We start from the raw sequence: 17567 nt of genomic DNA on the forward strand, positions 1-17567 counted from the left end.
ATTTTGATGCTCAGAAAACTTGAGGTGCAAAATAAAACCACAGTCAGTTGAGGAACCCAGTCCTAAATCATCAAATGAGAAACATGCAGTTTAAAGTCATTTGCCAATGGATTGGGAAAGGAAGATGCTACGTCCATGGCAATAGATCAACACATGATTCGAATCTGGGTTTTGCATCCCTAAATATATTGTGACATTTTCATTGTTTTTACAAATATGAACAATATTCTGAATAGGATGTATACATACATGCAACCAAGTGAATGCAGAATTACTGCATAAAAAAGGAGGCAAGTGAAAAGGGGAGAAAGTAGAGAACCTGTCTGTCTGCCCTATATTAACCACCAAAATAACAAAATACAAATAGGAAGATTTGTTCTATTTGAAATGTTCCTAGAGTTGGGAGATGTCCAACGTCACCAGGGTGTTTGGGGTTATCTGTAACACAAATGTACTGCCATGTAGTTAAATACTATCACATGTATAACACAAACAAAACTATTCATTTGACTTTCATTCATCTTTCTGTCTCACAAAAACAGCAGGTAGATAAGATGGATGCATTTAATTTCAATATACTGGACACTTAATTTCAACATATTTTTGTGACTAAATTCCCACCATTGAAAACAAAGCAAACAACCACATTTTTACGACTCACATCTGACACCAGCATGGCGTGGGCAAGAGTGTCTGTTATGGGTCGCACCGACACAGCAACTGCAGGACCTGGGGACCCGGGGGGTCCAGGCAAGACAGGCAGACCCTACCCCACAAAAAAACACGAGAATACATCTTGATTTTTGTACACTTCATTTTGGCCCATTCCACCCCTCACCTTCCCATGCATGCAAATTATCCCCAGTTTGTTTTTGTAATGCAGTTTGTGTTCCCAGTCAACTTGCTTGGTAAAATAAATATAAACTGCTGAAAGATGTCGTAAAGGACAACATAGCTAAACCAGAAAGGATGATGAGGAAATATATATCCTTGCAGTGAAGAGAAGTGGACCCACCAGAAATGTCTCCAAGGCAGGATACCCAGAAGAAAGCACAAAGGTCTGAAACAAATAAGGTCAAATTGCTAATTATACATCATCACAGTTATATGGCCCATAGCCTTTCCCCTGAATTCACAAACAGGTAGGCGATACTACTTTGTAGCTCAGCCCCTTTAATGTAGCTGAAATATGATTGGTCTCAACTGAACATTTTTGTTTTAACAACCCTGTTTTTGTTGTTGCATTAGGGTCTTCGCTAGTTGCAATGTGGTTGCAGAAGCATATTTTGGCAGACTTTTGAAAATGCCCATATAATGATTGGGGAGAATGTAGACCCACCGGCTGATCAGGTGAGGATGCAACATGGGGTCTGGGGGGCCCCAGAGGTCCGCTGAGGCCAAACCATTCCTCACCATGTCCGAGGGGCACTGGAAGTCCACTGGTTCCCGGCTAGCCCTCGCCACTTCTTGGAGGGGCTGGAGGTTGACTGGGGCCCGGCTGGCCCTCGCCATGGCCAGCGAAGAGCCCGGATCTCAATCCCATTGAGCACGTCTGGGGCCTGTTGGATCGGAGGGTGAGGGCTAGGGACATTCCCCCCCAGAAACGTCTGGGAACTTGCAGGTGCCTTGGTGGAAGAGTGGGGTAACATCTCACAGCAAGAACTGGCAAATCTGGTGCAGTTCATGGGAAGGAGATGCACTGCAGTACTTAATGCAGCTGGTGGGCACACCAGATACTGACTGTTGCTTTTGACACCCCCCCTTTGTTCAGGGACACATTGTTCAATTTCTGTTAGTCACATGTCTGTGGAACTTCTTCAATTTATGTCTCAGTTGTTGAATCTTGTTATGTTCATACAAATATTTACACATGTTAAGTTTGCTGAAAATAAACGCAGTTGACAGTGAGAGGACGTTTCTTTTTTTGCTGAGTTTATATATTGGTGATAGGATCATTGTATGAGTGTTATCGCTGAATATTGTGCGATATTATTGTGGAGTGCTCCAATGGTGATTATGGTGACTAATAACGGTGCTAAAAGATATTGGTGCTTCAGAAAATAAATTTGCTGTCTATTTTAAATCTATCACAGGCGGATACAACTAATTGCATTAGGCTGCATCAAGGGATTCGTGCTTCATTGGCCAGTCAATTCAGGTGTGATAATGCCAGGCTGGATAAAAATGCTTTCTTACTGTTCACTCAAAACAAATGAGGAAAAATGGCATCACTTTGTACTTCCATAATAACTACTATGTTATTACAGTCTAGCGGTATTGGTTATTAGATAACAGCATAACTCCAGCCAACATGTTTCAGAACAATGTTGATACTGCATTTATTACTGTGTATTACTGTGTACTAGCGATATAGGTTTGAGGGCAGCTTGATGTCGTGTTACTAGATACACTGTCATTACTACTTAAACTAGGCATCCATCTCACAACTGCTGAATGATTATGGATGGAAAAGTGATTTGTAGTGAACCGCATAGCTGTAAGTAATGGATTTCTGAATACATTTCACTTATGATTCAAACCATGGACTGCATTTCTGTAAATCAATCATTAATGTGCAAAATCCTTCTTCAACCATGAATGGTTATTGTCAGTAGAATCCATATTCCTCCTACCCCTGGGCGAGATCAGGCAACATCACAAAGTTCACTTCCACTGCTATGCTGATGACACCCAGCTCTACCCCTCCCTCACCAGCTGCCTTCAGGACATCCAGAGCTGGATGAGCATGAACATCCTCAAACGCAACAAGACAGAGGTCATGCTCATCAGCTCTAAATCCACTCTCTACAAGCATCACCACAGATGGTTTCCCTGTCCCTCTGTAAACACAAGTCAAAAGTATTGGTGTCTCCCTGGATAGTTCCCTCTCTTTCGAACCCACATAAAAACCAGCAACCGGACAGCATTCTTCCACCTCCGCAAAATCTCCAGGCTCCACCCCTCACTGTCACACTCCAGCACCGAAAACCCTATCCATGCCTTGGTTACTTCCTGACTAGACTACTGTAACACTCTACGTCACCAGATGCCCACCAATCTCATCAATAGATTCCAGCTGGTTCTGAACTCTGCTGCCAGAATCCACACTAGCACCAGATCAACTGAACATATCAAACCAATACTGGCTCCCTGTGCAATCTTGTATTAATTTTAAAATACTCCTCCTCACCAACAAAGTCCTCCACAACCTGGCACCTACCTACCTCTCTGATCTTCTCCCAGTGTATGCCCTCTCCCGCTCCTCCTCTGCTGGTCTCATCTCGCACCCATTCCACCTTTGCACCATGGGTGCCCAGGCCTTTAGCTACTATTCACAACCCTACCCCCTTAAACCAAACCCTTACCCTAAACCAACCCTACCCCCTTAAACCAATCCCGTACCCTAAACCAACCCTACCCCCTTAAACCAAACCCGTACCCTAAACCAACCCTACCCCCTTAAACCAAACCATCACCCTAAACCAACCCTACCACCTTAAACCAACCCTACCCGACTAAACCAAATCCGTACCCTAAACCAACACTACCCCCTTAAACCAAATCATTACCCTAAACCAACCCATTACCCTAAACCAACCCTACCACCTTAAACCAAACCTGTACCCTAAACCAACCCTACCCCACTAAACCCTTACCCTAAACCAACCCTACCCCCTTAAACCAAACCATTACCCTAAACCAACCCTACCATCTTAAACCAAACCCTTACCCTAAACCAACCCTACCCCCTTAAACCAAACCCTTACCCTAAACCAACCATACCCCCTTTAACCAAACCCTTACTCTAAACCAACCCTACCCCCTTAAACCAAACCATTACCCTAAACCAACCCTACCACCTTAAACCAAACCCTTACCCTAAACCAACCCTACCCCCTTAAACCAAACCATCACCCTAAACCAACCCTACCACCTTAAACCAAACCCGTACCCTAAACCAACCCTACCCGACTAAACTAAATCCGTACCCTAAACCAACACTACCCCCTTAAACCAAATCATTACCCTAAACCAACCCATTACCCTAAACCAACCCTACCACCTTAAACCAAACCCGTACCCTAAACCAACCCTACCCCACTAAACTAAACCCGTACCCTAAACCAACCCTACCCCACTAAACCCTTACCCTAAACCAACCCTACCCCCTTAAACCAAACCATTACCCTAAACCAACCCTACCACCTTAAACCAAACCCTTACCCTAAACCAACCCTACCCCCTTAAACCAAACCATCACCCTAAACCAACCCTACCACCTTAAACCAAACCCGTACCCTAAACCAACCCTACCACACTAAACTAAACCCGTACCCTAAACCAACCCTACCCCACTAAACCCTTACCCTAAACCAACCCTACCCCCTTAAACCAAACCCGTACCCTAAACCAACCCTACCACCTTAAACCAAACCCGTACCCTAAACCAACCCTACCCCACTAAACTAAACCCGTACCCTAAACCAACCCTACCACCTTAAACTAAACCCGTACCCTAAACCAACCCTACCCCACTAAACTAAACCAAACCGGTACCCTAAACCAACCCTATCCTCTTAAACCAAACCCGTACCCTAAACCAACCCTACCCCCTTAAACCAAACCCTTACCCTAAACCAACCCTACCCCACTAAACTAAACCCTTACCCTAAACCAACCCTACCCCCTTAAACCAAGCCCACACCCTAAACCGGGTTTGTATCTTCTTCCCAACCCCTCCCTCTTTTTATCTGTACTATTTTGTCTGGTCCTTTGATTTCATATTGCTTAGATTTTATATTGCTGTTGATTGATGCAATTGATTTTATGACTTTATGTACTGCACTTCATTTTATGTAGGCCTACATTTAATGTAAGATGTCCTTGAGTGTCCTGAAAGCATCCACCAAATTAAAATGAATTACTATTATTAGTAGTAGTATTAGTAGTAGTAGTAGTAGTAGTAGTAGTAGTAGTAGTAGTATTAGTAGTAGTAGTAGTAGTAGTATTATTAGTAGTAGTAAATCGGGGGAAAAAACACCCCCCAAAATATGTAATTGGCCAGTTAATATCATTATTTAAATAATAATCTTACTTTAAAGCCCGCTTTAAAAAATAATCCAACAGGATCAGTCATTTGAATTGAGAAATGTATCATATTTTCTGACTAAAAAAGGATTCCTGTGGAAAGACGCATCATTGAATGGAGAGGTGAAAGTGACTCTCAACATTTGACATCAGAATGCAGGACAATATTTTTTATGCTGGAATAAACATTAATCTGAGAATACATACATTTCCCCTTCAGCACCTCTGAACAAAACAAGTTATAGGCAGACACACTGCTCTTATAACCAGTAGCTTTGTGGCCCCGGGCTTGCAGGAGGTATTAAGTGAACGCCCATAGTTACCAATCCGGTTCTGTAATTTGAAAGGAAAGCATTGTCGTTAAATGTAACTCAACTAAAAACATTCAAGCATAACACTGTAAAACTTCTGTCTTGATAAAATACTGTTTACAGTACCGTAATTAAACATGATTTTACACTGTTGGCTGATCCTGCCGAATCCGCAGTGTTTTAGTGGTGGGTTGTTTATTCTTTAATTCACAATATTATAATAATACAGGGGGTTAGGGAAAGACAACACTTGGCCTGGGGTCATTCAGTGGTCTTGCGCTGTAGTGGAATGTCTCCCCATTATGGTTGCACCAATCCAAAGCTTTTAAATGCATGAGGTGAAATGAAAGTGTGAACACTTCTGGATGCTGGGTATCAGAACACAGCCTATTTCTTTCCCCGAAATCAATTTGCCCCCCCCAATCCCTCTTTCCACTAACCCCTCAAAATACACCAACCCTGTAGTCACAGGTCCCTAATTCCACCTCCCTCTCACCCCTTCCCTCAATTTCAAACCTTAACTACAGACAAGGGTAGTCCTGTAGCTGCAGCAGCCTCCGTCACCAGGGACAAGGCCCTCCTTTCATACCCCGTTCATGATAAAACACAAGGGTGCCCCTGTTAGCCGTTATGTTTCTTACTACAAAATGAATATATTACATTTTAAATTATAACATGGGGGTATGTAAGTGTTTCCTTGTCTATGAACAAGAGACTTCAGGCCTTTTGGTCAAACTGAAAGGTAATTAGCCGTTGCCAGCAAGACCAAAAGCCCTTGGTTATTGTAGGAGCCAGTGTTTTCATTATACCGCACTCACATAGAGCCTACTGCAGGTTACAATATGAAGCAAATGAAAAGCACTTAAAGCAGCAATCAGCAGTAGAAACAATAAAGCATCTTCCGTCTTCATGGGACTGGGCTGGAGAAATGTTACCACTCAAATTCATAGCCAGAGCTATAGATGCAAGGACTGACCTTCCTTGATATAGTTTGAGGCTAGTGGTTACATTTACTTTGTTAAAAAACATTGGAGTAAAACTAGCTTTTATTTGGGGTTCTGGTGGGGTATAACAAACTAAGCTCATAGGGCATTTATAAGTAATATTTTCAAGAATCAATGGGTAAATATAATTTTAAATCCAAAGATGTATCAACTGCTGATTTCCCCTTTAAGAGCCAAGACAAGTAGCTAGCTAATCTGACGAATTATTTCACTTGTTAATTCTTGAGACAAACATTGAAGGGAATTGTTGAACATACCTTATGTTTACCTTTAACTAGGCAAGTCAGTTAAGAACAAATGGTTATTTACAATGACGGCCTATGAACAGTGGGTTAACTGCCTTGTTCAGGCCACGGAACCTTGGTTGATGGGAGACGCCATCATTGAGTGGGAACAAAGACATTACAGGTAGCTAGGTGATGATAGCTAGCTAACATTCTTTTGGTGGTACTAGTGTTAAGGGTTTGCGTCAATCGAATCTGGTATCAGGATAAATATGAAAATGCGTCACCGATTGTATACCATGTACTTTTTATTAGCTAAGCAATAAGTGGTAAATGCAATTTTCGTATATACAGGCTCGCTGTCACACCTCGCAGGGCAAATAAAACTGACTTGTTCCTGACAGTTATAGAGACTGGGCGTGGTTTAAACTCACTCAGCCTATCGTTGATCGTTGGCTCCCGAGCTGGTCCCAGCCCCTTCAGCCGTCAGTAGTTGTGTAGAATATTTATGCGCCCATGCTCAATAGTTATCACACACCTGGCTCCTGTTATAACATAAGACCGTTTGTTCTCGCAACACTACGTTCTGAATGTGCCCCCACAACTCACTGCACAGTTCATGTCATTGTATTTTTCCATCATGAGAAAGGCCCATGGCCCTGAAACTGTTGACAATGTCTCAAGTCAGCTGTGTTGCATAACACACAGCCACAGGCCAACAGCAGAGAACATGCAATCACATAGCAACGGGCTATAGTGCATAACACAGAATCCTCACACTAGCCATCTCGGAGACTATGAAAATCAGGGTCTAAACAGCTCCAAGTTAAGGCATGCTTTTATAACTTAACACTGTACACTCCCGAACAAAAACCTCAATGACAATTACCCGCGAAACCCAACTGACAACTCCCGGGAAATATATATATTTTTTTTGGGGGGGGTTGAGCATCACAGCACAATGTGGTTCTGTATCACTATTCAAAAGGTAACACGTACCCCACGTGGAGTAACATGTCTGGTGAGTATGCAGGCCATGGAACGTCAATTTATGGGAATTATGAGTAGATCCTTGCGACGGTGCATTGTTGGAACGAGGCTATGGCTGCAGATGAGTGCCAGGACAATGGGCCTCACCACATTTAAATTGCCTGCCAGTCAACCACCACGTGACTGTTCATAATTAACATAAGCAAATCCATTCCCTGTGGTCTGCCAAATTATTTAATGGTAGAGAAATTAACATTACATTCTCTGGGACCAACACTTCACATACAGCATTATTGTTATGGACAACAGCAAGTGAAACCAATGCTTTGAGTATTCTTTATTGACCAAGCTATAGTGCACACTACATTTGAAGTTTAATTAAGTAAATTTTGACAGCACAATAAAATAGTGAACATTGCAGGTCAGTGGTAATTGTCCTTGCACTTTCATGACCAAACCCTGTGGGAAGAGAAAGACAAGTTAACCAAATGAAGTTTACAGTCAGCCATTAGGATGTCAATGGGGCAAGATCAGTATTCTTGTAGTCATCAAGATCTCAGGGAGAGAGTTCAAGAATTGAATCATCATCTGCTCACCCCCACATATAAAACCATGGACCAGGTCACTAAAACAATGGCAGTGACAGACTTAAACAAACCACTTCCACTGTATACATGAAACATACCCGCTCAGTTGAGGCATCAAGGACAGTAATTAAACGCAAATGGTCTGACAGCCTCCAGGAACCTAAGTGGGAAGGAAAAAGTTAGTGCAGCACATAGCATGAACTGATGAGTCAATGAGCTTCACTTTTGCCTCAGAAATAAATGGAACGGTAGGAGTATAATCAGTGTACTCATATGGCAGAATCTTTTCATCACAGGCTGCTGAAATATAAAGTCAATGTAGCCCAAGCGCCTACCTTGGCCTGTGGCTCATTTTGCAATGTAACCCTAAAACAGCAAGATCAGCCAATTTTCCATGTCTGAAAGATAAAAATGGTGTCAAGAAGAGCAGAGGGAAGCCATCTTCAAAGTCCCATATACACTGAACAAAAATATAAATGCAACATGTAAACTGTTGGTCCCATGAGCTGAACTTTCCCATGCACACAAAATGCTACTGAAAATGTGCACAATGCATTCTCTTTGCCAAGATACTCTTTACCTTTACAGGTGGCATATCAAACAGCATGACCATTATACACATTGTGCTGGGGACAATAACAGCAAACTAAACTGTGCGGTTTCCACAAAGCCAGACAACCAATGAGTACAATTGGCATGCTGACTATATGACCGCCCACAAGAGCGGTTGCCAGGTAAAAATTGTGAATTTTGAGACACGCCACCCAGACAGCTGATTAAACTGGGGGATTTCTATCAATTAAAGCCCTCTCGGGAGAGGGCACCACTGCAGAGTCGTGTGCAATCCATAGATATGGGCATAATGGGTTTATTTCAATTGACTTGAAATATGAACTCAGTAAAACCATTGAAATTGTTACATGTTGAATTTACATTTCCGTGTAAAGCCGATACATCAGATAGGAGCGAAAGACAATGCTGAGTGTTCTTCATGGTTAATCTGCTGAACTATGCTGTCATCATTGTATCGGCAATGGTAAAGTGTTCCAGCTGCAGTAAACAACTTACAGGCAACTGTATTGATGAGTCCGACTAGAGGTTCCAACCATCCGACAAACACTTGAGGCACAACTGAGGAACAAATAAAGCTGGTTAATGTCAGCTGTACGTAGAGGGGTAGGGTCCTTCTAAAATTATACTGCAGACCGTTTCAGTTATCTAAATTCTTTCACATAGTCTCAGAGAGATTCCCAATGATACTTTAAACATCATCAACGGTATAGTCAATGCATATGGTCCAAAACTAAGGATTCCATGCAAAGCACTTACCCACGCTCCTGGATTCCTTACCAAGGTCAGCTTAAAGGTGGATTTAACCTACGGAAATAGTCGCCCTGTCAATTTCCCAGTCAGAACACTTATATAACACTGCCAAATGGATATCCATCAGTTTGAAAATGTGTCAGAAATGAATTCTGTCCACTACTCTTATTCAAATATTCATCACGTAGGTTTGCTATTAAGTAAAACGAGTTAGATGTGAAGCCATGCCATACCTGATTGTACACCATTGTCATCCAGGATCGAGCAGATTGATCCTCATAATCTGAAAGGTTAGAAGAGCATGGTAAAATAATGGTGTAACAGTTTAAGTGAAACGAAAAGTTAAATGCACAAATCCATGTCTGGTCAGTAAAGTTGGCGTTTCTTCATTTATTTCAGATGTCCCTACCAACATGTTTCTCATCATATCAGACATAGGTGAAATTCTACCAGAAAACTACCTGACATAACTAGGTAGCTAGTCATGACAAGAATCACTTGCACACCAGCAACTCTTATTCAAACGAATGTGGGCTTGATATAAAAATCCATGTTTGATGGGAATGCGTGACATACCTGATTGTAAACCATTTTCGCTGAGTCATTCATCAGGATCAAGTAACGTTGGGTTGTACTTCATAACCTGAAAGGTTAGAAGAGTATGATAAGATACCTGGCAAAGTTAAGTGGAATGAATAGTTACAAGCGCAAATACATGTCTGGTCAGTAAAGTCGGCGTTTCATCAAAAGTTCCAAACATTAATTTTGTCATAAACTAAAAGACAGACGTGTTCGAATTAACACTGGTTATGTAAATGTCTAATGAATCCAAAAACATGTAACTTTAGTCTCGTTAGTATATTTGAGCTGGTGCTAACAATTAGCACGTGGCGGTTCAGGCCAAACTGAACCAGTGTGTTAGACCTCCAATGCCCAGGAAACTGCTATTTACGCGTTGTGTCCCTCTATTGTTGTAGTATTATACTGTTGCAATAAAAATAATGTCAAATTATGTTCGTAGATCAAATTGCAGTTGAGTTGAGCAACTAGCTTCATTTACTCCAGTATGAACCCCCCCCCAAAAAAAAAATATTCTAAAATGAATTTACAAGCGACCGAAAATACGTATTCGGCAATCAACAGCTCAATAAATTCGCAGCGAGAAGTACATACCGGATGTAAATGAAAATAATTACTCAACGGAACTCTGTTTAACGAAATTATTTTTATATTAATATTAGCAGAGCTTGCGGTGAATGGAAGTTCGAAACCGCAACGCACTGAAAACGTTACTGGTTCAAGGCCACACATGAAAATACACCACCGTGCAATACAAAAAGCCAAATAGCTACGTAAGACACATAAAATACACATTTTGAGTAGTACGCATAAGAGTCCAGTTCTTTTAACGTTACATTATCTTCCAAAGCAAATAAAATTTAATAGTTACCATTTTGTGGCCCGCACAGTATGACCTGCACACCATGCATCGTTGAGTTAAGCGCGGAAGAGGATTTTATGAAGGGGTGACGTTGGTATTTATACTATCACCCTGCTGCCTTGTGGGAAAAATCGGTATCACATTACATGATGTCATACATGGCCATAAAGTCAAAGACAGTACAGTACGTGATAACACGTTTTGCCGAAGCCGCACATTCACTTGTGCCCCAGTTTCCTTCAACATTGGTTTTGTTCTAAAAGAAAACATTATGGTTTAACTTTGAATAGTTCTACCTTGTATATGCACGATAAGAAAGCAGTGAATGTGTTTAGCTAGCTAGCCAACTATAGTAGCTAACCAAATAGAAAACTGGATTATTGAATGGCTCCCACTGGCTGAGACATGGAAGGCATAGTTTAGCCTTTTCTTTCCATACTGGTAAAACAGCTAGCCTGATCAAGCAAGATAGCCATAGTCTGACTAAGCAAGACAGTAGACACTATACTAAAGTTTACCAGGCCAGCTCTGATAAACAATATGGGCTTGCATTTCTGGTTCCCAAACTCTAATATAATGAGTGTGTAGTCTATTTTAATTTCCATTTCAAGTCTATCTGTATTTATGAACTCGGACATAGAAAAACTATTAACTGTGTAATAAAATTATTCTACTTGGTTTTTCCCTCGTGTGTGTGTGTCTGAGGGGGGGCTTGCAAGCTAAAGAACACCATCCCAACCATGAAGCATGGGGGTGGCAGCATCATGTTGTGGGGGTGCTTTGCTGCAGGTGCACTTCACAAAATAGATGGCATCATGAGGAGGAAAATGATGTGGATATATTGAAGCAACATCTCAAGACATCAGTCAGGAACTTAAAGCTTGGTTGCAAATGGGTCTTCCAAATGGACACTGACCCCAAGCATACTTCCAAAGTTGTGGCAAAATGGCTTAAGGACAACAAAGTCAAGGTATTGGATTGGCCATCACAAAGCCCTGACCTCAATCCTATAGAAAATTTGTGCGCAGAACTGAAAAATCATGTGCGAGCAAGGAGGCCTACAAACCTGACTTAGTTACACCAGCTCTGTCAGGAGGAATGGGCCCAAATTCACCCACTTATTGTGGGAAGCTTGTGGAAGGCTACCCAAAATGTTTGACCCAAGTTAAACAATTTAAAGGCAATGCTGCCAAATACTAATTGAGTGTATGTAAACTTCTGACACACTGGGAATGTGATGAAATAAATAAAAGCTGAAATAAATAATTCTCTACTAATATTCGGACATTTCACATTCTTCATATAAAGTGGTGATAGTAACTGACCTAAGACATGGACTTTTGACTAGGATTAAATGTCAGGAATTGTGAAAAACTGATTTTAAATGTATTTGGCTAAAGTGTATGTAAACTTCCGACAATGAACTGATATTGCTCACCTTAACCCAATTTCATTTTTTGATACATTTTAGAGAGGAAGATGAAGACAGAACCGTCAGAGTCTGAAGACGGGAATGACTCCCTGTTCAATGGAACAGATGCATCACAGCTCAGCGTAAGAGGTGCCTCCCCTCCCGCCACTGATGTTTTAAAGTCAAAGTGAGGAGGATGAAGATGCACTTTCCTCTGCGACAAAAGCCATAGAGACCAGAGCTTCAAAAAAGAGAAACAAAAAACATCTCTGGCCCTAAAGCAGCACAGAAACAGGGCAAAAGAAGGCCACGCCTCTCTCCATCCTCTCCCCCCTGGACACCCAGCCCTGCCTAAATCCAGAAAAAAACACTAATCTAGCCACATCTCTTAACAGTGGGTCAGCGAGGAGGAGTGAGGATGAACCAGACCAAGAGCCTAAACTGTTCCCCCTCAAACCTGCCAGGACTCCAGGACACCAGCTAAACACTTCAAAGTACTACACCCCACTTGAGCTCTTCCAGCTGTTCTTCAGTAATGACGTTGTTGATACTCTGTGCTCAAATACAAACAAGAATGCCAAGAGAAGACAGGAACAGGGATTTAAAGAACCATGGAGATCTGTATCCATGGAGGAAATGTACAAATACCTCAGCATTGTAATCTATATGGGTCTGCTGAATGTGCACACGGTATCAGACTACTGGGTCCCGAACAGGTTGTATGGTAATCCTTTTTGCTGTACAGTCATGACCATGACACGATTTTGGGCCAATCACCTATTCACTGCATTTGAGTGACCCAGCAGAGGGTGAGGAAAACGACAAGAAGAAGGGTACTGCGGGGTACAATCGGCTCATGAGAATCAAACCTCTCAAAGACCAGATATTAGATGCATGCAGGGACGTCTCCCAATTCCAGAACCTTTCCTTTGACGAGCGCATGGTGCGCTCCAAGGCCCACCAATGCCTCAAACAATACATGAAATCCAAGCGCTACAGGCATGGATTCAAGGTCTAGTGTTTTAGCTGATTCACGAAATGGTTACACGTGCGACTTCAATGTATTTCTGGCATCCAAGAGAACAGCATGCCTCCCAGAGCAAAGAGAGGGACCATCCGCTGGCTTTGTGACGGGGAGCTGTTCTCCAAGTAGATGGACGCATGACCAGTCACCATGTTCTGACATTGCACTGAAAGGGGATATTCAAGAGGAGAGGGGGGAGGAGCAGGATGAACAACAGAGTAAACAGTGAGTGGGAAAGCAGGGTGAAGAAGAAGAGGAGGCAGAAAATGGTTCTGTCCTGTGCTCACTAATGATCCCATCACTGTTGAGACAAGGGATAAAGTTAGTGAGGGCAGGAGGGTCTATCTTTTGTTCATGAAAAATACGATTTGTCAGTGTCCAGCCATGTGGCACTCTGCATTATACCAGTGGTGGAAAAAGTTCTAAATTGTCATACTAGAGTAAAAGTAAAGATACCTTAAATAGAAAATGACTCAAGTAAAAGTAAAAGTCACCCAGTAAAATACTACTTGAGTAAAAGTCTAAAAGTATTTGGTTTTAAACATACTTAAGTATCAAAAGTAAACGGAATTGCTAAATTGTATTTAAGTATCAAAAGTAAAAGTATAAATCATTTCAACTTCCTTATATTCAGCAAACCAGACGGCACAATTTTCTTGTTATTTTTTATTTATTTACGAATAGCCAGGGGCACACTCCAACACTCAGACATAATTTACAAACAAAGCATTTGTGTTTAGTTAGTCCACCAGATCAGAGGCAGTAGGGATGACCAGTTGAGCAAATGCAAGGCATTATGCTTTTCATCCCAGGACCTGGCCTATGTTAATGCAAGGCATTATACTAAGTGTTTGGGATATGAGGTTTAAAACAGGACCTGGCCTATGTTAAAAGTGTTTTTTTTTAAAGTACTAAGTGTTCGTTAGGTAATAAGCCTATGTTTAAAATATGTTTTTTTAAGTACTAAGTGTTTGTTAGGTAATAAGCCTATGTTTAAAATATGTTTTTTTAAGTACTAAGTGTTTGTTAGGTAATAAGCCTATGTTTAAAATATGTTTTTTTAAGTACTAAGTGTTTGTTAGGCAATAAGCCTATGTTTAAAATATGCCTAAAATAACACAAATACAAAGTGATTGTTGAATTGTGTTTGGGAAATAAAGATATACATGTTTTTAAAAAGGTAGTGGTAATATTTCATTCAGTACAGAAATACCCATGGTAACTGGTGCCAAGATACTACTTTTTGGGGAGAAAGAAGCTATGTTTTCAAAAAACTGTCATGTTTACATGAAGACCATTTCCAAGAATACACAACATCCTGAAACATATGTAGACATCTTTGTTAGGAAGAATACTCTATTGCCCTTGACGGAATCATTTTGCAATTCTTTTAAAATGAGCAACTTTGTATTTAGTATTTTGGACCTTTTTTCTCATAATTCTGAAAATATTGTTCACCGATATGCCTTGGGATGGCCATTTTGGACACTTCTCAGATTGCCTGCTTTGGTTACCAGTATTCATTCACAAAAAAATATATTAACATTCTTTTAATTTTGTTTCATTAAATTACATTTTGAAATATATGCAACAAAATGAACTATGTCTTTGTTTTTAAGTGTCTGGTTTTGAAATAACAATGTACCATATTATGAGGGAATAGTATCTGATAGGATCCGTATATAATTGATTCGGGTTGGATTTTCATTTTACTTCCAAAATATTTATTAGGAAATAACTTTCATATGATCATTCTGGGGCTGGACTTTTCACAGTTGGATCATGTAAAACCTGCAAAAATGATGAGATAAATTAGCATCTTGGTAATGTGAACATTATTCCACCATTACATTTTTGCTATTGAGGAATTCACATAAATTACTGTTGTCACCAGTAGTACAGCTCATATTCAGCTCCCCTCTAGCTCTATTCTTTACCATTTTTGCAACTTCTGCCATTTGGTTATTTTCTTGGTCCGCAGAGGTGTAGTGGACTTTTGTACAGTAACAGGCCAAACTCTGCCCTCCTGGCCCTGAGTCTCCTCCCTCTGGTAGCCCATGTCCCAACGTTCCATCATCTCCATCCTGGTATGACCTCCAGGGTACTGGGACTGGATTCCTGGATTGGCAGCAATGAACTCCTTGATCTTCTGGTCTGCCTCTAGATTCAGGTCTATCAGCCTATTGAGCCTGACCTGTTCCTTTGCCTTCTTCTCCTGAAGAATTGTTTTTATCTTCTGAGCCCTCGCTTTCTCCCACTCCGTCCAGCGCTTCTCCAGCCTTTGTCTTCTTTCCTCCTTTTTTACGAGTTCCCGCCGTATGATCTTCTGTAGGTCCCATTGGCGAAGGATGGCGTTTCCGTAAATGGCATAATCATTGCATACTAAACTCTGGATGTTAAAGGTTGTGTTGATTCTCTTGCGATAATCTTCTTTGACTCTTGTATTGATCCAATTGATTATCCTCCTCCTCTTGCTCCTAGCCTCCTTGGGGTCTGTCTCCTCCTTGTCGTAACTGTACCAGAGACATGTGTATCCGTCCCTGCAGAGTTCACAGTCGCAGGGCCCATACATTAAAAGGTATTCCACCTCTTCATCACCGTCAGCCTCATCTGCTCCATCAGGCAGTGAGTTGTCCTCATGACTACCCTGGCTGCTGTCCTTGTCCTCCAACTCCCTGTACCAGAGCCCATATCTCTGTACCCTCTTCAGCGTGTTCTTTCTTCTGTACCTCTTCTCCCACTCTTGCCAGCGTCTTTCCAGTCTCTGTCTGTTTTGCTCACCTTTGAGGAGTTTCGCCCTCTTTTCTCTCTCCCGCTGGGCACGGCTGCAAACCACTACACCGTTTATGTACAACTGATCACTTTGATTCTCCTCCCTCCAGTATGTTCTTGCAATCTTTCTCTCATTTCTCTCTTTGACTTTTCTGTTTACCCAGCCAATCACTTTCCCAGTCACGCTGTCCACTTTGGTAGTTATCTCGTCTGCCTCATTACTGTTTGAGGAACAGGTTCCTCCCTCCATATCTCCATTAGTCTTACTATTGGCAACATTCATAGGTGGTGCGCTGTCTTCTTTACTAATATTACTAGAGCCGTTATGTCTGTAACATTTCTTGATGGCTTCGGCCTGGCCTCTACGCCTGGCCTCCTTAGCCTCCTTTTGAAGCTCATGCTGGGCTTCTTCAAGATCTGAGGAACACATAATATTTTTGTTGCCCATGAGAGCCAACTCTTCATCCTCACACTCCTCATCCTCAATGTCCAGCAGCTCCATGTCTGCCTTCTCAGCCCTGGGCCTGGGTGCTGGGTCAGCCTTGGGCTCGAGTCCATACTCAGGTATCAGGTCTGGTTTCGGCCTGGGCTTGCACTCAATGACCCTTGCTTTTAGCACAGGGACAGCAGGCTCCAACTTTCTCTGGACCCTCTCTTTGTCCTGTTGCACACTCTCCATATCTGTGTTCCCCCATGTCTTCTGTCCTGTTTTTCTTTCATATTTTTCTGCCTTTGTCTTATCCTCTTGTACCCTGAAATTCTCTATCTCTTTCTGTCTCAACGTTGTTTCCTTCTCCTGTTGCCTCCTTGCCATCTCTGCCTCCTGCATGTCTTGTTGGCACAAAACAGGGATATATGGAGGTGATCTGAAGAAGACAACACAGCTGTGTCTCTTCTTGGGTACTCCTTATTTATGATGTCATTCCATTCTATCATTCATACCATTGTCATAATCCAAACCCTTTTTGTGATGACAGTGTTAAATCGTTTGTCTTGAAAAGATGATTCTGAAGCAGCAATTCTTTCCCTGATTAACTAATATTGTATCTCTGTAAAGGGTATAAAACTAGGCTCATCAATATGAAATAGCGTACTACTTATCTTGTTTACCCAGAAGTAAAATTCTCAAAGTTGTCACTTCCTGTTTCACTTCTGGGGGGAATGTGTTGTGAAATTGTGATTTCCGTTTGTTTTAAGGAAATGAGAATTTCCTCACGTGAAGCCCATTGATTTACAGAACTGGCCTCTTTTGATTACTAGCAGATATGGTTTTTAAATAGTAGTATTATTAGTGGTGCTGCTGCTGAAGTGCGAAACAAATGATTTAATTTTGGTCCATTAATTGTGCAGAGGGACGCGTTGTTGTGTCTGGACTGGACGTGCTGGAGATAA

The 17567-nt window shown here is 41.6% G+C and overlaps 1 protein-coding gene, 1 long non-coding RNA gene and 4 other non-coding genes across 6 annotated transcripts; all 6 read right to left on the reverse strand.

The window, feature by feature from the left end:
• Window positions 1–7939: 7939 nt before the first annotated feature.
• On the reverse strand, window positions 7940–11051 carry LOC124009745. Its single transcript, XR_006834317.1, has 8 exons — window positions 10978–11051; window positions 10104–10170; window positions 9761–9810; window positions 9534–9581; window positions 9273–9335; window positions 8540–8602; window positions 8303–8364; window positions 7940–8076 (listed from the first exon to the last, which is right to left on the reverse strand). It is a non-coding gene; the product is annotated as an uncharacterized LOC124009745 (long non-coding RNA).
• Window positions 8431–8503, reverse strand: LOC124010263. The gene has a single exon (XR_006834399.1). It is a non-coding gene; the product is annotated as a small nucleolar RNA SNORD47 (small nucleolar RNA).
• On the reverse strand, window positions 9152–9235 carry LOC124010265. The gene has a single exon (XR_006834401.1). It is a non-coding gene; the product is annotated as a small nucleolar RNA snR60/Z15/Z230/Z193/J17 (small nucleolar RNA).
• On the reverse strand, window positions 9408–9484 carry LOC124010258. The gene has a single exon (XR_006834396.1). It is a non-coding gene; the product is annotated as a small nucleolar RNA SNORD79 (small nucleolar RNA).
• On the reverse strand, window positions 9885–9964 carry LOC124010264. The gene has a single exon (XR_006834400.1). It is a non-coding gene; the product is annotated as a small nucleolar RNA SNORD74 (small nucleolar RNA).
• A 3230-nt stretch (window positions 11052–14281) lies between the features above and the next one.
• On the reverse strand, window positions 14282–17277 carry LOC124010217 (trichohyalin-like). The gene is made up of 2 exons (XM_046322650.1): window positions 15341–17277; window positions 14282–15194 (listed from the first exon to the last, which is right to left on the reverse strand). Exons 1-2 carry the CDS (start codon window positions 17002–17004, stop codon window positions 15173–15175), a joined length of 1686 nt encoding a protein of 561 aa, XP_046178606.1. The 5' UTR covers window positions 17005–17277; the 3' UTR covers window positions 14282–15172.
• Window positions 17278–17567: the final 290 nt, after the last annotated feature.

The sequence above is a fragment of the Oncorhynchus gorbuscha genome, linkage group LG22 (assembly GCF_021184085.1).
Source record: "Oncorhynchus gorbuscha isolate QuinsamMale2020 ecotype Even-year linkage group LG22, OgorEven_v1.0, whole genome shotgun sequence".
Classification (NCBI taxonomy): domain Eukaryota; kingdom Metazoa; phylum Chordata; class Actinopteri; order Salmoniformes; family Salmonidae; genus Oncorhynchus; species Oncorhynchus gorbuscha.

Excerpts from the sequence above, each read along its gene's own strand:
- LOC124010217 (XM_046322650.1), bottom strand. The coding sequence starts at position 17,004 with ATGCAGGAGGCAGAGATGGCAAGGAGGCAACAGGAGAAGGAAACAACG. Across the intron at positions 15,195-15,340 it reads TGGCAGAAGTTGCAAAAATG|GTTTTACATGATCCAACTGT; the intron begins GTAAAGAATAGA and ends TCATTTTTGCAG.